Source organism: Coregonus clupeaformis, chromosome 31, assembly GCF_020615455.1.
Source record: "Coregonus clupeaformis isolate EN_2021a chromosome 31, ASM2061545v1, whole genome shotgun sequence".
NCBI lineage: Eukaryota > Metazoa > Chordata > Actinopteri > Salmoniformes > Salmonidae > Coregonus > Coregonus clupeaformis.
The window spans coordinates 42,775,882-42,801,287 of record NC_059222.1 but is presented as its reverse complement, the minus strand read 5'-3'; the positions used below and the strand labels follow the sequence as shown (position 1 = coordinate 42,801,287).

General features: G+C 42.9%; 1 protein-coding gene across 1 annotated transcript in view; it reads right to left on the bottom strand.

Moving 5' to 3' along the window:
• Positions 1-25,406, bottom strand: part of LOC121547750 (calcium-activated potassium channel subunit alpha-1) — a 197,746-nt gene that overhangs the window by 31,464 nt on the left and 140,876 nt on the right. Inside the window, exons 10-19 of the mRNA XM_045209901.1 lie at positions 25,026-25,131; positions 21,949-22,031; positions 21,558-21,627; positions 21,142-21,297; positions 20,685-20,794; positions 20,256-20,324; positions 17,921-18,007; positions 17,685-17,761; positions 8,585-8,617; positions 1,194-1,287 (exon numbers count right to left, since the gene is read on the bottom strand). Of these exons, the coding sequence (XP_045065836.1) occupies positions 1,194-1,287; positions 8,585-8,617; positions 17,685-17,761; positions 17,921-18,007; positions 20,256-20,324; positions 20,685-20,794; positions 21,142-21,297; positions 21,558-21,627; positions 21,949-22,031; positions 25,026-25,131 (885 nt within the window). The remainder of the gene's footprint in view (positions 1-1,193; positions 1,288-8,584; positions 8,618-17,684; positions 17,762-17,920; positions 18,008-20,255; positions 20,325-20,684; positions 20,795-21,141; positions 21,298-21,557; positions 21,628-21,948; positions 22,032-25,025; positions 25,132-25,406) is intronic.

The window sequence follows — 25,406 nt, the reverse complement described above, 5'->3', positions numbered from 1 at the left end:
CTTAGTATAAACTCTTTTGACCTAAATTGCTTTTGTTTTCGAGATGAGTACTGAATTGCATGGCCTCTAAAGGCACATTTAAAGGTGTCCCATACAATAAGGGGATTCGCTGTACCTATGTTATGTTGGAAAAAGTCAGTTATAAATTCCCCCCCATTCTTTTTTCCACGCTACTTCATCTCGAATTGTTGAATGAGTTTCCTGTATACAATAGATATTATATTCCTTCTCTTTGAGCCATGTAAATATTGTTCTTCTTTTGTTATTATCAGCTAAGCCATTACAATTATAACTGGCTATACCATAATGAGATACAAGTTTCAAGTCTATTTATCATTATATATGTTTGTAAATTTACCAATAAAAAATAGCGTAATGATTGAGTGTCCATATAGCTGTACCTTGATATTTGCATTACTACGGAGTAACCCTTCAATTGTTCTCCACTAATTCCCCCACTAAAGCCCCTCCCCTTCCCAAGTTGAGCCGTCATCCCAGTGATCAGCATCCCACCCACGTCCCTCCGTATCCCTAAGGCCCCGAGAGGCCAGGACCCATCCATCGAAAACAGCACACAGTGCCACCCACAAAACAGAAGCAGATTAACCGCCAAAAGCATTTCCAATGCTTTCACCTCTATATATATATATATCTATATAACTATTTTTTTTAAATTATGCATATCCTATTTTCCATCATTATCAATTCATATGAGAGAGCACCAGGGGGAGAGCTCTTCTTTGTTTACGCTCATTCAGCATCATTCACACCTTCTTAAGCCATAGCCCCACTCATCTCTTTAAGAATAAACGAATGAGTCAGCATGACATCGTCCTCCTGGAAGTAATCTCTGTTATTCCCCTCTATTATCTCAGCCAATCATGGATCCAGCCTTTCTCCCTACATAGCTCAGCGCTTTTTCCTTGGCTAAACTAGGCTCATAATAATAATTAAAAAATTCATACAGTATTAACAGATCCCAGACCAGTCTGTAAGTAAGGCATACGAAAGTTCACATGTTCAAGAAGGCATTTCAAAAAAATAAAAATAAAAATATACTTATTTTTTTTAACAGCCCTACCGTGAAGTAGAAAAAGCGCGTCAAACGCCTACCATCCTGAATCCGGTCACATATAAACAAACATTATCGAACAGCACTGATAGACAGTGCTCTGTTGAAGCTGTCGTCCTACCTCATCATTTTGGGTGAACCGTTGGGTGAGTTCCTCGTGTTTCCGTTGCGTTGTTTCTTTTTAGGCGACACAGCTGACTGCTGCTCCTCTTCGACTGTAATCACAGGCGAGAGAGTGTGAGGAGCAATGGAATGGCCGAGATCACATACAGTAAAGTCTTACAAATGTACTGTAAGTATGTTAGTAGACCAAGACAACACAGCACAATCATTTCAAAAGTCAGAGAAGCTTTCCAAAGCAATAGAGGCAAGACAGGTTAGAATCAGGAACAGGAGACTACAGGGTGAGGAAGGGGTGAGGTGGGGTAAGGACGGGACGGATGCAATGCGTGATACAGTACTACAACCTGGCAAATCCCCCAAAATGCCACTCAATAAAAATGCATGTGAACATTTTGTCTGCATTAGCGTAAACGTAATGATGCAACATGCTGCAGTGCCATCACCATCGTGCTTCTCATTTAACGTACCATTGATTTACTGTAAAACGGACTTACTGTAAAACGGACTTACTGTAAAACTGACTTACTGTAAAACTGACTTAATGTATATCTGACTTAGTGTAAAACGGATTTACTGTCAAACTGACTTGCTGTCAAACTGACTTAGTGTTCAACTTTGGTAAGTGCTAATTGAATCTCTTACTGTATCCTGCATACTGTGCGTATAATATTCTATGACGAAAATACAGTCCTGTACTGTAACATCACACTAAAACCAAGCCCACATTTAAATGGCAATTACAAATGCTACCATCTTTTTTCAGTTTCTAACCTAATACTGTATATATCTGTTCAGGTTTTATATACACTACCGTTCAAAAGTTTGGGGTCACTTAGAAATGTCCTTGTTTTCCATGAAAACATCCATGAAATGAGTTTGAATAGGAAATATAGCAAAATGCAGAGGAAATGTAGTCATTGACAAGGTTAGAAATAGAAATAATGATAATAATAATTGTGTCCTTCAAACTTTGCTTTCGTCAAAGAATCCTCCATTTGCAGCAATTACAGCCTTGCAGACCTTTGGCATTCTAGTTGTCAATTTGTTGAGGCAATCTGAAGAGATTTCACCCCATGCTTCCTGAAGCACCTCCCACAAGTTGGATTGGCTTGATGGGCACTTCTTACGTACCATACGGTCAAGCTGCTCCCACAACAGCTCAATAGGGTTGAGATCCGGTGACTGTGCTGGCCGCTCCATTAAAGACAGAATACCAGCTGACTACTTCTTCCCTAAATAGTTATTGCATAGTTTGGAGCTGTGCTTTGGGTCATTGTCCTGTTGTAGGAGGAAATTGGCTCCAATCAAGCACCGTCCACAGGGTATGGCATGGCGTTGCAAAATGGAGTGATAGCCTTCCTTCTTCAATATCCCTTTTACCCTGTACAAATCTCCCACTTTACCACCACCAAAGTACCCCCAGACCATCACATTGCCTCCACCATGCTTGACAGATGGCATCAAGCACTCCTCCAGCATCTTTTCATTTGGTCTGCGTCTCACAAATGTTCTTCTTTGTGATCTGAGCACCTCAAACTTCGATTCGTTTGTCCTTAACACTTTTTTCCAATCTGGTCCCCCTGGTCGCCCTGGTCCCCCCTGGTCGCCCCTGGTCCCCCTGGTCGCCCTGGTCCCCCTTCTTTTGCCCATCTTAATATTTTCTTTTTATTGGCCAGTCTGAGATATGGCTTTTTGTTTGTAACTCTGCCTAGAAGGTCAGCATCCCAGAGTCGCCTCTTCACTGTTGACGTTGAGACTGGTGTTTTGCAGGTACTATTTAATGAAGCTGCCAGTTGAGGACCTGTGAGGCGTCTGTTTCTCAAACTAGACACTCTATTGTATTTGTCCTCTTGCTCAGTTGTGCACCGGGCCTCCCACTCCTCTTTCTATTCTGGTGAAGGAAGTAGTAGACAGCATTGTACAAGATCTTCAGTTTCTTGGCAATTTCTCGCATGGAATAGCCTTCATTTCTCAGAACAAGAATAGACTGACGAGTTTAAGAAGAAAGTTCTTTGTTTCTGGCCATTTTGATTCTGTAATCGGACCCACAATTGCTGATGCTCCAGATACTCAACTAGTCTCAAGAAGGCCAGTTTTATTGCTTCTTTAATCAGCACAACAGTTTTCAGCTGTGCTAACATAATTGCAAAAAGGGTTTTCTAATGATCAATTAGCCTTTTAAAATGATAAACTTGGATTAGCAAACACAACGTGCCATTGGAACACAGGACCGATGGTTGCTGATATTGGGCCTCTGTACACCTATGTAGATATTCCATTAAAAAAATCAGCCGTTTCCAGCTACAACAGCCATTTACAACATTAACAATGTCTACACTGTATTTCTGATTAATTTGATGTTATTTTAATGGACAAAAAAAGTGCTTTTCTTTCGAAAACAAGGACATTTCTAAGTGACCCCAAACTTTTGAACCGTAGTGTCTACAAATTGTAATCATCCTCAAACCAGTGTGTGTGACTGACTGTTACACATGCATTAACCCAGTATGCTAATCTAATAAAAACAATGCCATATGTCCATGTCCTATTAAATCATTACATTAGAAACACTTAAAGGAACTGCCCAGTGAAAATCACATTTTAAAAGTTCATATTACGTTAACTCATATCCAAATAATGTTGTTGACTCGTCCTATAAGCGTATTTGTGGCCAAAGCATAAATTGGAGAAAGAACACTTCAATAACCCCATCTCAAACTTGTATCTCAAACAGATCATTTTTAAAAAGGCACGCTATTTCCTCATAGAACATGATGTCATTTCTCTGAGGTGGATGAGCTGGCCAATCAGCTGTCTAGAGGAGGATGAGCTGGCCAATCAGCACTCTACTCACATGAATATTTTTTATGACCGCTACAGGCCCACACCATTCTGTTGTTGGGGTACGCCCACACCATTCCAACACAGAAAAGCTGCTTTTAACAAACCAGATTAACAATGTTTTGAAGGAAAACTATTTTACTCATATTGTAAGTAATTATAGGTCATATTTCATAGAAATCTGGAAACAATGGGTAGTTACTTTAAGATGCTTCTACTGCTGGCTATGCAAATCTCTCACAACGTTCATCTAATTAAGATAACAAAGCATAAATATCACGGAGATGACATCATAAATATGGCCCCTTTGTTCCAATGTCTGAACGCATCGGAGATGGCTGGTCTTTAGTTTCCTGTCGTCTCGTGGGCCTAATGACACTGACTGCCGATGCCCTCGGCTCATGTAATTAGATTGGTCTGAGTGCCACTAGGATTTATCTACAGCTCAGCTGCCCCTCGGACATTGTCTTTACCACTACATGAAACCCACCGACCCAAGCTCTTCTCTTCGTAGAAAAAAATTATGACAAGTTTCGCCCCTCGAGCGAAAATTTATCAGGCAAATTCTTTACGCTAGCTGATATCACATATATGCATGTAAAAGAAGAAGAAAGAACATCTCCTCTGTTGAGTGAAAGTGAAAACAAAGAAAAACAGCTAGTTGACAGCTTTTAACTAATCCTGTTTACTAAAAGCCTCTCACTAGATTTTAGCGCTTTATCAGTCATATATCTTTAACGCACGACTAAACATGTTAGCAGCCATGTTGACTTCTAACGAGATAGATATACAAAACCAGGACTGTGTCCCAAATGGCACCCTGTTCCATATGGACCAGGTCCCTACTGCACTAGGGAATAGGGTGCCATTTGGGACACAGATAGACAAAAAATCAGTAGAGGCAGCTTAAGTGGTTTTAAATGATGTTTCAGACCGTCGACACGACACGATGTGTTTCAACCCGAAACTAGAATGTAACTCATACATTAAAATGAATAAAGGTGAAATATGCTGGTCCTCAGATGGGTGCTGGACTGTTTTATCTATGACAGGATAATGGAGACAGTAGTGAAGCAGCAGTGGAAGGGTCTTTCAGTGGAGTGTGGTGCTGCTCACGCACACACACACACACACACACACACACACACACACACACACACACACACACACACACACACACACACACACACACACACACACACACACACACACACACACACACTGCTGGAGATGGCTGGTCGTTTCTTCACATCTTCCTCAGTCAGTGTGTTCAATATTTAATAGCTCCCAGCTGACAGCTACACAAACTGGATCATTAGTAAGGAATGCTACACATGCAACCCATTCCACCCAGGCAATACAGCCTCTGTCTCAGTTGTGGTAATGTCGAGCAGGGTGTAGTAAGGGGGGGCTTACTGTACTCCACTCCCTCCTAGAAGCAGCCTCAGCCTCAGTCACAGACGTGTTGTGACGATAGCTAGTATTGTTGAGCCGCAAAGAGGTTCAACGCGAGGGGGGTGGCTTGCATCTCATTTCACATTTACATTTTAGTCATTTAGCAGATGCTCTTATCCAGAGCGACTTACAGTTAGTGAGTGCATACATTTTTCATACTGGCCCCCCAGCTACAGTCTCAAACACATGCGTTGTGTGTTGTTAGCCAGTGGTGAACAGGGGCCTAGCTAACCACACCTTGCCGCACGGCGCCACGAGGGGGGTTCTTACATGTTCAACGTCTCATATTGAGCAGGGTGGCGTTACTGGAGTGACTGGGGTGGTATCTTTATTTAACTGGCAGGCTGCTTGCCCTCTGGAGCCTGCTGGTCTCCTCTGCTGCCAGCCCCCCTGGTCGCCCTGGTCCCCCTGGTCGCCCTGGTCCCCCTTGGCCCCCCTGGTCCCCCTGGTCCCCCTTGGCCCCCATGGTCCCCCTGGTCCCCCCTGGTCCCCCCTGGTCGCCCTGGTCCCCCCTGGTCCCCCTTGGCCCCCATGGTCCCCCCTGGCCCCCCTGGTCGCCCTGGTCCCCCTGGTCCCCCCTGGTCCCCCCTGGCCTCCCTGGTCGCCCTAGTCCCCCTGGTCCCCCTGGTCCCCCTGGTCCCCCTGGTCCCCCTTGGCCCCCCTGGTCCCCCTGGCCCCCCTGGTCCCCCCTTGGCCCCCATGGTCCCCCTGGTCCCCCTGGTCCCCCTGGTCGCCCTGGTCCCCCTGGTCCCCCTTGGCCCCCCATGGTCCCCCCTGGCCCCCCTGGTCGCCCTGGTCCCCCTGGTCCCCCTGGTCGCCCTGGTCCCCCCTGGTCCCCCCTGGCCTCCCTGGTCGCCCTAGTCCCCCTGGTCCCCCTGGTCCCCCCTGGTCCCCCTGGTCCCCCTGGTCCCCCCTGGTCCCCATGGTCCCCCTGGTCACCTGGACCAGCTCTCTGGAGCCCAGGAGGCAACGCATTAACACTGAGGGCCTGGAAGACTGCAGGCTTCCTTTACGGTTGTTGACTAGAGGAATTGACCCAGACCTGGACCCACACATGGGCACTACTACTCCACTGTTGGGCGTTGCTGCTTTATGGTGGGCTCCGTTGGTCGTGGAGCTGTGGTTCAATTTAATAGACTGGTTCTGATGGGTTGACCTTTTGATAAAGGGGTCGTCTTTAACTGCCGGATAGAGAATAATGAAAATCAGCAATAGAGAAGAAACGTAGACGTCTATACTGTCTGTAAATGAGGTGCTGTGGGGTTGAATTAAACTTACTTCATAATGGACCGGATATCAGTGGGAATTTAGATTTTATTTTACAGACGTGTCATTCACCATTATTTTAAGTAGGGGATCATTATTTATGGCATAAGAATACTAATAGTTCAATAATTAAGAAACAAATTGTTATTAAACACCACTTAACCACTAGAAGTAGACTCTTAAAATGAAATGTTAGATATTACATTTACTTTGATATTCATAATAAACATGAATAAATCAACAGCAGGGCTTTCAGGTGTTACTTTGATTGTTCTACTATGAGAACAACTACATAACAAAAGTTTACAACCAATGTCTGAAAAGGACCAACTTAACATATTTTATCACAACAAATCTAATGAATTGAAACTATTTGAATCCCTAATCAAAGCTGCAAAATATATGTTTATTTCGTTTTAGCTTATCTAGTTTTCTAGTGTTAAAAAGAGACCAAAAAATATTATTATGACTAAAATCTAACAATACCCTCAGGAGGAAAAAAATTATTTCCACTTCTCCCAAAGCTAGCTGGGATCAGAAGCCAATGTGTGTAGAGATGATTATTTAAACGGTCAGCTGTCTAATACATTACCGTTCCGGCCCTAAACCTCCTGCACTCATCTGTCCCACGTCAAACACGCACAGCTTTACTGCAGGGACAACACATTGTGGCAGATTTGCTGACTTTCTAAGACCCTCTACTCTAGATGGTCTATAGTAATATTGTTTCGTCCTCCACTACTTGGAAAAAAATTGTGAAATCGTAAAGAACTGTACTATCTTATACCCCTCCTAAATAATGCTCAATAATTATGTTTTGTCATTTTCTACCTAAACATTTTTCAAAACAACGGAATAGTGTGATACAATGGCTTACTGGGTGATTGGTTCTGATCCGTTTGATTCCAGGTTCTCTTGACATTCTCCGGACATTAAGTGTTATCTGAGAAGGACAGCGCTTTACTCTACTCGGTGCAGTGATCTTTGATCTAACATTACATTTTACATTTTAGTCATTTAGCAGACGCTCTTATCCAGAGCGACTTACAGTTAGTGAGAGCCCCCCCGTGGGAATCGAACCCACAACCCTGGCGTTGCAAAACGCCGTGCTCTACCAACTGAGCTACATCCCTGCCGGCCGTTCCCTCCCCTACCCTGGACGACGCTGGGCCAACGGTGATCTTAAATCTAACATCCAGAGATACAGTAGCACCATCTACTGCTCCAATTACAACTAATACTTACTGAAACATAAAGTATTGGAATAAAACAGAAAAACACACATAGTTCTGTGTTATAAAAAATTGAGTGAAAAAATGTAATGTTATCATGAAAGATATACAAAGTTCAGTTGCCTCATGTACCGCGTCAGCCTACTGTACGGTCATTATTGTCACAGGGCAACATCCGACAGACACTAGCCTCCCTCCCAAAGACACACAGTTCAGTCCAGTAGTAGACAGTGTCTTTATCAATGTCAGTCGTTGGGGATGTGGGATTACTGAGCAGTGAAACACAGCGACTGGCGAGCAGGGCTGAGGTCAGTTATATTTCAATTCAGTCAATTCAGGAAGTAAACAGAAATTCCAAATGGATTTTTTTTCTCATAGAAATTTAGGAAAACTGGAAATTGGAATTTCAGTATACTTCCTTAAATAATTATTTAACTGAATTGACCCCAACCCTGCTGACAAGCAAACAGGAAAATATGGAGACAGACACAGTCAGAAAGATGGAGGCAGGAAATGGACAGGAGACCAAAAGGAGGGTTTACAACATTAAGAAACAGATATAAAAACAGAAACATACATGGAAATCAAAACTTACTTGATTTGATATATCCGTTAATGTTATTTTTTGCTGAGAAAAATGCAAAGACAATGAGAAGTTACAGGGTTGTTGCAATGAGAGCAAATTATACAGCCCGATAATACAGCTTATAACGGAAGGTTATAATGTTGGTTATAAAGCAGCTGTTGGGTTCAATCTCTTTAAGGCACTTCTGAACTGAGCCTTGAAGACCATATGGAACAAAGCAATGGAAAAGAACAATTGGTATCATGTGGGTGTCAATAAGGGTGTTTCAATGACTTGCGGTGATGCTGTCAGCACAGCCAGGTCTCACCAGATTAACTTCAGTATTCAACGATTTTCCAGGTCCCCAGGACGTTGGTAGATTCCCCGCTAAACCCCCCTCCCCGGATAAACGTTGAATACTGAAGTCAGACTGTGATACCTTGTTGGTCAGGAAGCTGAAATGATGAATGGTTAACTTAAAATGATCAATCTTATTGTTACAGACACAGTGCAACGTAGTTTTAGTTACTGCATATACAGTACTTCATACATCATGACAGAGACCTATAGCTAAATACATTTACAAAGGAAAGGTTTTCCTTACTCCCCATGAAAAAGAGATGGAATATCCCAGATTCCACATGATTCCACATGATCAATACCTTACCTATTAGACCCCTGAAGAGTCCAACATGTTCATCAATACCTTACCTATTAGACCCCTGAAGAGTCCAACATAAAGGTCAGGTTTTGAGCTAATGAGAGGACATGTTCAACTAGAGAGCATGCTGGTCCTGGCATCTGTCGCCTGCGATTGGCCGGCACAGGACTAACAGGCTAGCATCTGTCCCACAACAAGAGGGGGAGAGAAGGGTGAGGGGGATACCTAGTCAGTCGTACAACTGAATGCAGTGAACCGAAATGTGTCTTCCACATTTAACCCTAACCCTCCGAATCAGAGAGGTGCGGGGGACTGCCTTAATCCACGTCCACAGCGCCCGGTTAACTGCCTTGCTCACGGGAGGAATGGCAGATTTTTTCACCCTGCCGCCTCGGGGAGTCTAACCAGCAACCTTTTGGTTACTGGCCCAATGCTCTTAACCGCTAGGCTACCTGACGCCCGAAGGATGGTGTGAGAGATAGAGCGAGAGAGAGAGAGAGAGAAATGGAGCGAGAGAGAGAGAGAGAGAGAGAGAGAGGGGGGAAGGGAGAGGAGGGGAGAGGGGAGTGGGGAGAGGAGAGGGGGCTCTGGGCGGCCTGGGGGTTAGGAACTGTCACCCTGAGTTTCATGACAACCGGTAACACTCCAAAAATGAAAAATACAAACATAATTTTCATGTCAGCCCGAATGAGGCCCTCCTCTCAGCGGCCGCATGCCGTGTAGACAGCAACTCTGGAGCATTCTCTGCTAACTTAGCCAAGCAGCCAGACTACGCCTAGCCAGCTAGTCACATCCACAATAGCCTTGGCTGGATGACATGCTGCAGCTGGGGGGAGAGGACAGCCCCAGAGACTATACTATGTGCTGCAGATCTGCTTTTGATTAAAAAAATATGTTTGCTTAAACAAATGTGGACTGACTTTTTTTTATATCAAAGTAACATGTAACAACACATAGCATATTCTGCTTTTCCCAGGCCACACAACATACACTAGTGTGGGTTGATGATGTCATGCTCTGACACCTCAGAGAGATATAAAAATGCCTTAGTTATCGGAGACTAAGCCCTCTCGGCTCCATGTCTGTATTTCTGTCAGTAAGGGGCTTGTTTCTTGGCAAGCTGTGTTGTCTTACAGCCCTGAATCTGAGAGCACCTAATTGAGTGAGAGTGATCCAGGTCACCAGTAAATAAATGCAAACGTCCTACGGTTGGTACCACATAGGCCACAGTAGTATAAAACCCTACTACAATAACATTATATTATTAACATCCAAATAATAAAGCCAAGCAGAATTGGTATTATCCACTAAAAACACCTTAACATTAGCAGAAATATAGAATTTGGTCAATAAACTGCACTTCTTCTAATATAAGAGATGTACCTTAACCAACTAAATAATGTGACACTATTAAAATATAACCAAAACAGCATTAAAACACATGCCAGACTAACATAGCATGCTCTAGAAGACAACTACCATCTTCACTAGTAGCCGGACAAAGACACTGCTGGATAACCATCATCACCATCACCATCATCATCATCACACTGATATCCAACAACATCAACAACATCAACAATCACGGCAGTAGCTAACACAACTCACACATTTAGACTACTGATTCCTTCTAAACGACACAGAAAACACACACAAGCCAAAGACTTTGTACTGCATGTGCATACACACACACACACACACACATACACACACACACACAGTGCACATCACGAACATGGATGACACACGCTGTGTGCGTCACATACGTTGACAACTTACAGGCATGTAAAGTGGTCGGGCAATCATTAAGAGAGACAGGAGAGAGAGGGAAGCCACGCTGATGAAGGGTGTCCTTCGTGTTACTATGGTGATGCACATTGGCTGACATGCAAGAGCAGTCACGCTCTGAACGGCCGCAATCAAAACAACATGCCAGCATCATTCTCTTGTAGACGGACATCTTGGCTACAGTCATGGGACGGTTGGCGGGATGGAGGGGGTGGAGGGATGGAGGGATGGAGGGGTGGAGGGATGGAGGGATGGAGGAATGGAGGGGTGGAGGGGTGGAGGGATGGAGGGATGGAGGGGTGGAGGGTGGAGGGATGGAGGGGTGGAGGGATGGAGGGGTGGAGGGTGGAGGAATGGAGGGTGGAGGGGTGGAGGGTGGAGGAATGGAGGGTGGAGGGGTGGAGGGGTGGAGGGGTGGAGGGATGGAGGGATGGAGGGATGGAGGGGTGGAGGGGTGGAGGAATGGAGGGGTGGAGGAATGGAGGGGTGGAGGGGTGGAGGAATGGAGGGGTGGAGGGGTGGAGGGGTGGAGGGATGGAGGGGTGGAGGGGTGGAGGAATGGAGGGGTGGAGGGGTGGAGGAATGGAGGGGTGGAGGGATGGAGGGGTGGAGGGTGGAGGGATGGAGGGGTGGAGGGGTGGAGGAATGGAGGGGTGGAGGGGTGGAAGGGTGGAGGGATGGAGGGGTGGAGGGGTGGAGGGATGGAGGGATGGAGGAGGAGAGGAAAGTTAGCAGGTTAATGGCAAGGCAAGGTTATTCTGTAACCTAGAGAGGGGTGGGAGAGACTTGGGAGGGGAGTCCCTGGGGGGACATGGAAGGGGTGCTACCAAAAAGGAACAGGGGCCGAGTCAGACCCTAATATAATCTGAGACTGACCAATGTAGCTAAATCCCAATGTGGGCTTTAGTTTGAAAATATTCACTGACGCTAACTTGTGTTCTTATGCACATAAAAGGAGGATCTTCAGTCAGTAGAGCTGTCTTCTGAGACTTGAGGATGTACATGTCAAAGGGTCAAAGGTGACTGTGTGTGGGTAGAAGGGGAGGAGTTAGGGATGAAAAATGTCCTCAGGAGGTGAAATAGACTGTCAGGAACAGATGGGTTACTGTACCCATCTGATAGGTGAGTGGCTGGGTTACTGTACCCATCTGATAGGTGAGTGGCTGGGTTACTGTACCCATCTGATAGGTGAGTGGCTGGGTTACTGTACCCATCTGATAGGTGAGTGGCTGGGTTACTGTACCCATCTGATAGGTGAGTGGCTGGGTTACTGTACCCATCTGATAGGTGAGTGGCAGGGTTACTGTACCCATCTGATAGGTGAGTGGCAGGGTTACTGTACCCATGGTGTATTGTAGTGCATCATACCTCTAGTACTGATCCACCGTATCACAGTTACACCACAGTTATATCACATGATATAATATCACAGTTACACCACAGTTATATCACATGATATAATATCACAGTTACACCACAGTTATATCACATGATACAATACGCAGCCTAAAGGTTTAAATAAAACAGTTAGCTGGCTTCGTGACGAACATGTGCTGTAAGCATTTGGTCACCCCAAGCAAAGCTGCACTGTGAAATCTCAATGTTATGCTGAAGCCTGTGATGCTACATCTTTCTCACGTTGACATCCATCCTCAGAGAAGTTCACATGATGTAGCCGCAGGATGAGACATTAGCCACATACAGTAAAGTACACATGTAAAAGCTGCGTGGGACTGGGCAACCGTCTCCTGGCTGCATGAGACTGGTTTGACTCAATCATAGTATTGTATGTAAAGTAGTCCTCACTTGGTTGGATTCAAAAAGTAAAAGTGTGCGGTATCTATAATAATATAATAATAATAATAATAATAATAATAATAATAATAATATAATAATAATATGCCATTTAGCAGACGCTTTTATCCAAAGCGACTTACAGTCATGCGTGCATACATTATTACATTTTTTTTGTGTATGGGTGGTCCCGGGGATCGAACCCACTACCTTGGCGTTACAAGCGCCGTGCTCTACCAGCTGAGCAACATTTGCATTTGTTTAAGCTGTTTTCTAGTTACATTTTTTTTGGACACATCCATAACAATGGGCTAATGGGGCGTGATTTCTCCTGGCGTAGAGAATGTTCTCTCTCGTCAGGACGCTGTTGTTCAGAGGAGCTAGCCAACAACACAGCTACAGTAACACAATCACTTCAAACTGAAGCCGGAAAGACTGCAAACTAGCTGCACTTCATTTCGTTTAACCTTTTTTCAATTGGCATTTCTTTGTATATATCCATAAAAAATGATGACAGCTGATTCATGATTTCGATTGGCTGAGAAACGCTGCCTGCCTGTCTGTCTCGTCCCGACTCCCGACACGTTCATTACTATGGGACAGCTGGAGATCGAATTTGAATATTGAAACAATGTTGCAAATGTCAGAGAGACAGACAGCAAGGTTTATACAAATCTCTGCTGTTGAAAACTAAATGTTAGTCTAAAAGAAATGTGAGATAATGTCTAGATGCTTGTTATATTGGAGATCAAGTTTATAAATTGCCTGGCTGGGCTGATGAGACAGTGGATTGCGCAGTCAGATGGAACAGAGTAAATAGGTATTTTAACGTCATTGATTTAGCCGGTGGTAACTTGTGGAATAGACACCGGCTGCAATGCGGTTTTAATCAATCAGCATTCAGGATTAGACCCACCCGTTGTATAAAGGCCAATAACTAAGACAATATCCAAGAATGTTTGCTGCTTTCACAGTATCTTTAGATTTGTTTTGAGCAGAGCTGAGATCTAACCATTCACTTATTCTAACCTCATCCAGATTGTTGAAGTGTTAGGAGGACATCTGGTGGTAGCCTGCAGTAACTGTTTCAAGTGAAATTGAGTTCAGAGATATGGGTTATGGGTGGTACATTCTATCTTAGTTTTTGACTGTGTTAAATGTTATCTTTGACCTGAGAGTAAAGCGTGCAAATGAGATATGAATGAAGGACGCAGACAGGCAGCAGTATTGACCTTCGCCACATGAGATATGAATGAAGGACGCAGGCAGGCAGCAGTATTGACCTTTGCCACATGAGATATGAATGAAGGACGCAGGCAGGCAGCAGTATTGACCTTCGCCACATGAGATATGAATGAAGGACGCAGGCAGGCAGCAGTACTGACCTTCGCCACATGAGATATGAATGAAGGACGCAGGCAGGCAGCAGTATTGACCTTCACCACATTATATATGAATGAAAGATGCAGGCAGGCAGCAGTACTGACCTTCGCCACATGAGATATGAATGAAGGATGCAGGCAGGCAGGCAGCAGTACTGACCTTCGCCACATGAGATATGAATGAAGGATGCAGGCAGGCAGGCAGGCAGCAGTACTGACCTTTGCCAAATGAGATATGAATGAAAAACGCAGAAAGGCAGCAGTATTGACCTTCACCACATGAGATATGAATGAAGGACGCAGGCAGGCAGCAGTACTGACCTTCGGCACATGAGAAATTAATGAAGGATGCAGGCAGGCAGCAGTACTGACCTTCCCCACATGAGATATGAATGAAACACGCAGGCAGGCAGCAGTATTGACCTTCGCCACATGAGATATGAATGAAGGATGCAGGCAGGCAGCAGTACTGACCTTCATCACATGAGATATGAATGAAGGATGCAGGCAGGCAGCAGTACTGACCTTCACCACATGATATATTAATGAAAGACGCAGGCAGGCAGCAGTACTGACCTTCATCACATGAGATATGAATGAAGGATGCAGGCAGGCAGCAGTACTGACCTTCACCACATGAGATATTAATGAAAGACGCAGGCAGGCAGCAGTACTGACCTTCATCACATGAGATATGAATGAAAGACGCAGGCAGGCAGCAGTATTGACCTTCGCCACATGAGATATGAATGAAGTACGCAGGCAGGCAGCAGTATTGACCTTCACCACATGAGATATGAATGAAGGACGCAGGCAGGCAGCAGTACTGACCTTCCCCACATGAGATATGAATGAAGGATGCAGGCAGCAGTACTGACCTTCATCACATGAGATATGAATGAAGGATGCAGGCAGCAGTACTGACCTTCACCACATGAGATATTAATGAAAGACGCAGGCAGGCAGCAGTACTGACCTTCATCACATGAGATATGAATGAAGGATGCAGGCAGGCAGCAGTACTGACCTTCGCCACATGAGATATGAATGAAGGACGCAGGCAGGCAGCAGTATTGACCTTCACCACATGAGATATGAATGAAAAATGCAGGCAGGCAGGCAGCAGTATTGACCTTCACCACATGAGATATGAATGAAGGATGCAGGCAGGCAGGCAGCAGTACTGACCTTCGCCACATGAGATATGAATGAAGTACGCAGGCAGGCAGCAGTACTGACCTTCGCCACATGCAACATGGACAGTAAATTCAACAATAACAGATCTAATTCAAGGCAGCAGACTGTACTATGGAGGGGAATGGTAGGGTCCCCATATCACTCACAATAGATCACTATAAGTGAACCGTTTGTACATTGTTTAATGTTCCAAGGCAGCAGGAAGAGAATACATCAAGTGTTAGGGTCAATAGGACTGGACATAATGCATAACATAAGACAAGCGTCTCCAGTCTAGGCACACTGTGGAATAAGCCTGTTTGAAATCTTGAAAGGAGAAACGTAACACTGTTTTCGTTGCTGTCAAGACTGGTCCCAGATCTGTTTGTACTGTTTTGTCGACTCCTATAATCATTGTCACGCCAAACATGGCAGATCTGGGACCAGGCTATTTGTGGCATTTTTCCTCTTGCTCTTAAATCAGAACATTGACTGCTACATTAAATATGAATAAGTGTGCATCCCAAATTGTACCCTATTCCCTATATAGTGCACTACTATTGACCAGGGCCATAGGGGGCTCTGGTCAAAAGTAGTGCACTATATAGGAAATAGGGTGCCATTTGGGACCCCAGTCTTGGAACATAGAAGGTTATTTGTGCGCTCACCGCTTGTTTAAAGGGGCAATCTGCAGTTCGAACAATAACAAAGTGGGCACCCTGCCACTGATTTGGTAACCAGTTGAGGGATGGGGCTGGAGAAATGTAACTACTCTCAGATTCATGGACATAGCTATGGATACAAGGACTGACCATCCATGATATAATAATGATAGTTATAATGATATTTTGAGGCTATACATATTTACATTATTTACAAACAAATAAATAAAACAAGCTTATATTTTGGTTTCTGATGGGGTACGTCAGTTGAACTAAGCTCATGAGGCATCTATAAGTCATATTCTTCAAGAATCAATGGGTATATATCATCAATTTAAATCTTACTTTAAAAATGGATGTAAGAACTGCAGATTGCCCCTTTAAAGTAATCATATGGCCTTTCCAGATGCAGAGGTTAAAGGGTTTTTATCCTGTGAATTATTAATAAAGGACTTAACTGGTTTAGACAAGTGGCTATGTAGGTCATGTAAAGACAATGGTAGCGTCCCAAATGTCACCCTTTCCCTATATACCGCACTTATTTTGACCGACGCCCCAAAGTAGTGCACTGTAAAGGGAATATGGCTCCATTTGGGACACAACCAATGTTTATGCTAATGTTAGCTCTGCTTAAACCTAGACTGTAAACAAATTCCTGTCAACAGCCATCTATAGTATAGTATAGTATAGTATATTATAGTATAGTATAGTATAGTATAGTATAGTATAGTATAGTACATGCACAGTATAGTATAGTATAGTACAGTATAGTATAGTATAGTATAGTATAGTATAGTATAGTATAGTACATATATAGTATAGTGCACATATAGTATAGTATAGTACACATATAGTATAGTACACATATAGTATAGCACACATATAGTATAGTACATATATAGTATAGTATAGTATAGTACACAGAGTATTGTATAGTGCACATATAGTATAGTATAGTACATGTATAGTATAGTATATTACATGTATAGTATACTATAGTTTGTATATAGTATTGTAGAGTAAACATACAGTATAGTACATGTATAGTATAGTACACATATAGTATAGTATAGTACCTGTATAGTATATTATAGTACACATATATTATAATATAGTACATGTATAGTATAGTATAGTACACATATAGTATAGTAAAGTATGCATATAGTATAGTACACATATAGTATTGTAGAGTACACATATAGTATAGTATAGCACACATATGGTATAGTATCCATTTAGTATAGTACACATATTATTGTAGAGTGCACATATAGTATAGTATAGTACATGTATAGTATAGTATATTACATGTATAGTATAGTGTAGTACACATATAGTATTGTAGAGTACACATATAATATTGTATAGTACATGTATAGTACACATATATTATAGTATAGTACTTGTATAGTATAGTATAGCACATGTATAGTATAGTATAGTACACCTAGTATAGTATAGCACGCATATAGTATAGTACACATATAGTATTTCCAGGGTACACATGTAGTATAGTACACATATAGTATAGTATAGTACATGTATAGTATACACAGTGTTAAAATATTTTAAATAACGAAGCATACTAAGGCACAGTGATATATGCATGTGCATTAAAGACAACGCTCAATAAATATTGTTATTAAAGAACAGTAAATACTTACATCGTTTGCATCCACATTTCTTTATCCTTTTGGGATCTGTGATGTCATCGTGACAAGCTTTGCAGTAGAAAAGTGCCCTATGAAAACACCCCAGACATATTTTAGTATCCAACCATCAGTAAGTCCAAGATTAATTGAACATAATTTGATGTCAAACTCTATTTGGAGGCTTTCTGAGTCTTTTCTACAGAAAACAATTAGATACTTTCACCTACATGAACTGTACAAGTACCTACCTTTTAACTTCTTTGGCATCGCTGGCGATGAAGAACCCCAAGGTTCCTTCCTGCATCTTCACATGGTTCCCAGGGTTGATGAGGGTGCTGTCGTGAATACAAACAAAAATAAATGGCCATCAAAGAGGAGAATCATTATGTTACAGACAGTTAGCATCCTAATGCTCTAATCACGAGGAATGGTACACACTTAGACAAGAATGCTATCTGGTGTGAACAAACAGAGGTTGGTGACTGAAAGGTAGCTCATGAGAATCACTGTAAACAAATGTATATCAAAGTTGTCACTGGTATTATGAAATTGACTGCATCATCCAATGGGAATTTGTGATGTAATCATACAGTATGATGAACATATAGAACCTCCACCTGTCAAGGATGGGAATGAACATTCAGGTAACGTCGGGTGTCTGAGATGGAAGAACATTAGAGCTAAGGTACTGTATCCTAGCCTGGTCACCCCAGAACTGCTTGTGTTGTATAGCCAACTCCTTTGGTCGTTGGCTTTATAGCACAACCATACCTGTGTACTGGTCACCCCAGAACTGGGACAAATCACATAGTATGTTACACGGACTCGCTCTGTTTTAAATAATAGGGGTAACCCTTCCTCTGTCCCCCCATACATTCAACATCTGTAAGGTCCTTCAGTAAAGTATTGAATTTCAAAGCACAAATTCAACTACAAAGACCAGGGAGCTTTTGGAAAGCCTCATAAAGAAGGGCAGTGATTGGTAGATGGGTAAAAATAACAAATCAGATATTGAATATATCTTTAAGCATGGTCAAGTTAATAATCATGCTGTGGATTATGTATTAAACCACCCAGATACATCAAAGATGCAGTCGTCCTTCTGAACTGAGCTGCAGGACAGGAAGGAAACTGCTCAGGGATGTCACCATGAGGCCATTGGTGATTTTAAAACAGCTACAGAGTTCAATGGCTGTGATAGGAGAAAACTGAGGATGGACCAACAACATTGTAGTTACTCCACAATAATGACCTAAACGACAGAGTGAAAAGAAGAATACAAATATACAGAATAAAACATGCATCCTGTATGCAACAACGCACTAAAGTAACACTTTTTGGCCTAAATACAAAGCCTTATGTTTGGGGCAAATCCAACACAACACATCACTGAGTAACTGCCTCCTTATTTTCAAGCATGGTGGTGGCTGCATCATGGTATGGGTATGCTGGACATCGGCAAATACTGGGGAGTTTTTCAGGATGAAAAGAAACGGGATGGAGCTAAGCACAGGCAAAATCCTAGAGGAAAACCTGCAGTTACCAGAGACTGGGAGAGGAATTCACCTTTTCAGCAGGACAATAACCTACAACACAAGACCAAATCTACACTGGAGTTGCTTACCAAGAAGACGGTGAATGTTCCTGAGCGGCAAAGTTACAGTTTTGACTTACAGTACCAGTCAAAAGTTTAGACACATCTACTCATTCAAGGGTTTTTCTTTATTTTTACTATTTTCTACATTGTAGAATAATAGTGAAGGCATCAAAACTATAAAATAGCACATATGGAATCACGCAGTAACCAAAAAAGTGTTATACAAATCAAAATACATTTTATATTTGATATTCTTCAAATAGCCACCCTTTGCCTTGACGACAGCTTTTTTGTCAACTTTCTATAAACAACAAGGAAACGTCCCCCAATAAAGTGTGCCAGTTAGTGATTACTACTGTGTATGAAGTGAAGTTTAAATGACAATAGATCACAGTCAGGACAGCTGTATTGTCATGGCAGTCTGGATATTGAGGTTTGCAAATGTCTGCATGTTAAAACATTTGGCAAATGGATAACCTGTATGGTGCTGCATGCGACTTGGTTCAACATTATTTTTTACAATACAATGTCTGACAAACATCACGTAGTACAATTGGCAATGTATAATACACAGGTAGGAGTGTCTTGACCTCTGAATGCTCAGCTATGAAAAGCCAACTGACATTTACTCCTGAGGTGCTGCCCTGTTGCACCCTCTACAACCACTGTGATTATTATTTGACCCTGCTGGTCATCTATGAACGTTTGAACACCTTGGAGAACAATCTGGCCTTTAATGGCCATGTACTCTTATAATCTCCACCCGGCACAGCCAGAAGAGGACTGGCCACCCCTCAGAGCCTGGTTCCTCTCTAGGTTTCTTCCTAGGTTTCTGCCTTTCTAGGGAGCTTTTCCTAGCCACCGTGATTCTACATCTCCTTTGCTTGCATTTTGGTTTTTAGGCTGGGTTTCTGTATAAGCACTTTGTGACAACTGCTGATGTAAAAAGGTCTTTATTAATAAATTTGATTTGATTTGAACTGTACCTGCTTTCCCTTATATCAGACTTGTACTCGATAGCGATCAGTAGCAGCTTCAGCTTCACATAGCAGAGTCTAGACAGGAGCATTCAGAAACATCAATATGAATACACAATCAATGGGATGAGAGAGAGAGAGAGAGAGAGAGAGAGAGAGAGAGAGAGAGAGAGAGAGAGAGAGAGAGAGAGAGAGAGAGAGAGAGAGAGAGAGAGAGAGAGAGAGAGAGAGAGACAGAGAGGGGGGGGAGAGAGAGAGAGAGAGAGAGAGAGAGAGAGAGAGAGAGAGAGAGAGAGAGAGAGAGAGAGAGAGAGAGAGAGAGAGAGAGAGAGAGAGAGAGAGAGAGAGAGAGAGAGAGAGAGAGAGAGAGAGAGGTGGGTGATGGTGATTGAATATCATTGATATAGTAGGTACTTCAGAAAACAGGGTCATACTTACTCACAAATGGTGGGGAAGGATAGACCCACAAAGGCACTAGACAGGTACTCAGTGTACATTTCATTGGCTACTCCTTCCAGGTAATACTTCTGCCACGTGTCCTCTTCAATCTGACACAATAACAGATAAAACATGGCTTGCAAATGTACAACATGTTATCATGAACATACTTTTATTTGACTCGCACAAACGTTAACAAAGTGACCATAAAGCAAATAACCCTGTAAATGTAGGTACATCTACAAAATAGTCTGAATATTCCCTTCATTAGTCTCGACTAGGACCCAGGCACCTACAGACAAAGTGTGACCAGAAGATGGAGAACAATGCTGTACAAAAGCCTGTGAAAAAGTGGAATAGTATTAGTTCAATATCCCCAGCTCTTCCTGGTCATTAGAGCTGGATTTGAACGAGCGACCTAGGGATTACAATCTGTTTAGCTCTCCCCAACATGTACCTTGATGAAGGACCTCATGGAGAATAGGTTGGCCAGCATGGTGGAGAGGCCTTGAGCCAGACAACTCTGTGCGATGAAGCCAAGCTTCAGCTCAGCAAGACAAATGGCATCGTCACCCTCCTTCCAGTTCCAACTGGGAATGTTCAAAAGGTGGGCCTGGGGACACGCAGGAAAGATGCAGGGATATTAAGGTTCCAAAATGTTGGTAACTGTCACATAATTCCCAGGCTTTCTAGAAATCCTGGTTGGAGGATTCCGAATGTCCTGCTTAATCCATTCTGATTCCGGGATTCTGGGAAAACCTGGGAATTTTGGGAAAATTGACAGAATTTTTTGCAGGTGCAGGAGGAGCCTCCGCTAGAGTTCAATGAGACAGTGTAATCAGTAGCACTCTGAAGGGGTTGTGCTGAACACACCTTGTTGTGGTACTGTAACATCTGGGTAATGATTCTGATCTTCGGGTGGTAGTTCTTGATGGATATCACCCTGGAATATTGTTACAACGAACAACGTAAGACCCATCTACAGAGTCTAGGACTCAGCAGATACACAGTTTTCTTCCTTAGGGAACTTGAGAGTTGACATTGGCGTATTGTAAGGCAGTCAGTTATAACAGTCAATTCTCTTCGGTACTTTATGTATTATCAATGCATTTCTCCAAAAGACATTTTCACATACTCTCAAGCATAATCTTTGTCATCTAGTCATGTATCAAGGGGATAGTAAATTGAATATGTTTTGTATATCAACATAACTTTACAATGGATATTTGTACAACACAATAGGTTGGTTAAATTGTCTCAGTACCTCATGATGTTGGAAGCATCCTCAGCATCAGGGTCTGCACAGTATTTATTAGCTAGGATCAAACAGGCGTCTGCTGACTCTATCTGAGGGATGACAGAGAGATTAAGACCTGACTATCTGAGGGATGACAGAGAGATTAAGACCTGACTATCTGAGGGATGACAGAGAGATTAAGACCTGACTATCTGAGGGATGACAGATTGATTAAGACCTGACTATCTGAGGGATGACAGAGAGATTAAGACCTGACTATCTGAGGGATGACAGAGAGATAAGACCTGACTATCTGAGGGATGACTGAGAGATAAGACCTGACTATCTGAGGGATGACAGAGAGATAAAACCTGACTATCTGAGGGATGACAGAGAGATTAAGACCTGACTATCTGAGGGATGACAGAGAGATTAAGACCTGACTATCTGAGGGATGACAGAGAGATAAGACCTGACTATCTGAAGGATGACAGAGAGATTAGACCTGACTATCTGAGGGATGACAGAGAGATTAGACCTGACTATCTGAGGGATGACAGAGAGATTAAGACCTGACTATCTGAGGGATGACAGAGAGATTAAGACCTGACTATCTGAGGGATGACAGAGAGATTAAGACCTGACTATCTGAGGGATGACAGATTGATTAAGACCTGACTATCTGAGGGATGACAGAGAGATTAAGACCTGACTATCTGAGGGATGACAGAGAGATAAGACCTGACTATCTGAAGGATGACAGAGAGATTAGACCTGACTATCTGAGGGATGACAGAGAGATTAGACCTGACTATCTGAGGGATGACAGAGAGATAAGACCTGACTATCCGAGGGATGACAGAGAGATTAAGACCTGACTATCTGAGGGATGACAGAGAGATAAGACCTGACTATCTGAAGGATGACAGAGAGATTAGACCTGACTATCTGAGGGATGACAGAGAGATTAAGACCTGACTATCTGAGGGATGACAGAGATATAAGACCTGACTATATGAGGGATGACAGAGAGATTAAGACCTGACTATCTGAGGGATGACAGAGAGATAAGACCTGACTATCTGAGGGATGACAGAGAGATTAAGACCTGACTATCTGAGGGATGACAGAGAGATTAAGACCTGACTATCTGAGGGATGACAGAGAGATAAGACCTGACTATCTGAGGGATGACAGAGAGATAAGACCTGACTATCTGAGGGATGAAAGAGAGATTAAGACCTGACTATCTGAGGGATGACAGAGAGATTAAGACCTGACTATCTGAGGGATGACAGAGAGATAAGACCTGACTATCTGAGGGATGACAGAGAGAAGACCTGACTATCTGAGGGATGACAGAGAGATAAAACCTGACTATCTGAGGGATGACAGAGAGATTAAGACCTGACTATCTGAGGGATGACAGAGAGATTAGACCTGACTATCTGAGGGATGACAGAGAGATAAGACCTGAGTATCTGAGGGATAAAAGAGAGATAAGACCTGACTATCTGAGGGATGACAGAGAGATAAGACCTGACTATCTGAAGGATGACAGAGAGATTAGACCTGACTATCTGAGGGATGACAGAGAGATTAAGACCTGACTATCTGAGGGATGACAGAGATATAAGACCTGACTATATGAGGGATGACAGAGAGATTAAGACCTGACTATCTGAGGGATGACAGAGAGATAAGACCTGACTATCTGAGGGATGACAGAGAGATAAGACCTGACTATCTGAGGGATGACAGAGAGATTAAGACCTGACTATCTGAGGGATGACAGAGAGATAAGACCTGACTATCTGAGGGATGACAGAGAGATAAGACCTGACTATCTGAGGGATGAAAGAGAGATTAAGACCTGACTATCTGAGGGATGACAGAGAGATTAAGACCTGACTATCTGAGGGATGACAGAGAGATAAGACCTGACTATCTGAGGGATGACAGAGAGATAAGACCTGACTATCTGAGGGATGACAGAGAGATAAGACCTGACTATCTGAGGGATGACAGAGAGATAAAACCTGACTATCTGAGGGATGACAGAGAGATTAAGACCTGACTATCTGAGGGATGACAGAGAGATTAGACCTGACTATCTGAGGGATGACAGAGAGATAAGACCTGACTATCTGAGGGATGACAGAGAGATAAGACCTGACTATCTGAGGGATGACAGAGAGATAAGACCTGACTATCTGAGGGATGACAGAGAGATAAGACCTGACTATCTGAGGGATGACAGAGAGATAAGACCTGACTATCTGAGGGATGACAGAGAGATAAGACCTGACTATCTGAGGGATGACAGAGAGATTAAGACCTGACTATCTGAGGGATGACAGAGAGATTAAGACCTGACTATCTGAGGGATGACAGAGAGACTAGATTAAGAACTGACTCTATACAGACAGAGCCTGAGTCCCAAATGGCATCCAATGGCCCATAGGGCTCTGGTCAATAGTAGTGCACTATGTAGGGAATAGGGTACCATTTGGGATGCAGGCAGACTCAGGACATTAGACAGATGCCAACCACCCAGGTGCTTCATCTAAAGACACCACAGCAGCATCAAAGAGATCATATCTACATTAATTCAGAGCTATGAACAGTAGCTATCATACATCACAGAGCATTTCATTTCTAACTTCTAACAAAGTATTATGTTCTTGTCGTATTTAGGCTATTTATTTACCTTTTATAAATCTCAATGACTTACCTGGCTGCTAAATGATGTGTCAATGAATGTTTGACAGTAAAAAAAAAAAACAATACAATTATAAAAACCTTTGTGAACTCTTTATAAAGGTAACTGTATTGTAACTCTTTATAAAGGTAACCAACCGTATTGTAACTCTTTATAAAGGTAACCAACCATATTGTAACTCTTTATAAAGGTAACCAACCATATTGTAACTCTTTATAAAGGTAACTGTTTTGTGAGTGTGACCAAATTTTACTTGTACAATAAGGACCTGGTACAGTTCTTGAAGAGTTGGCTGGAGAAGCACTGTTGAGGCTGTTTGCTCTGCTAGCGGCTGTGAGGAATGAGTCAGGTAGATTCATATGCATTGAAACAGGCCGGTTACCTTGACTCTGGCCAGGTCGTGTGGGTTGAGAACAGACCCCTGGTAGAACTCCACCTGGGTGAAGTGCCGTTTAAACAAGGCTTCCAGCTCAAGATTAGGGGAAATACTGGGATAGAAAGTAGAGTTTGTTAATGTTAACCGAGGCCTTCACCTCAAGATTAGGTTTAGCACTGGGATAGACAGGAGACATGTGTTAATGTTAGGGGGTCTGAGTGGGGTCTCTCCTCAGCAAGTCAATGTGCAATTCATTGTGTAGTAATTGAAGTGTAATTTATTGTCACGCATTACAATAAATGTAGCTGTCTGGCTCTACCAACGGTTTCCATGGATATGGATGCTTATCAGGATATAGTCATTGTAGAGTCTGAGTATTCCAAAACA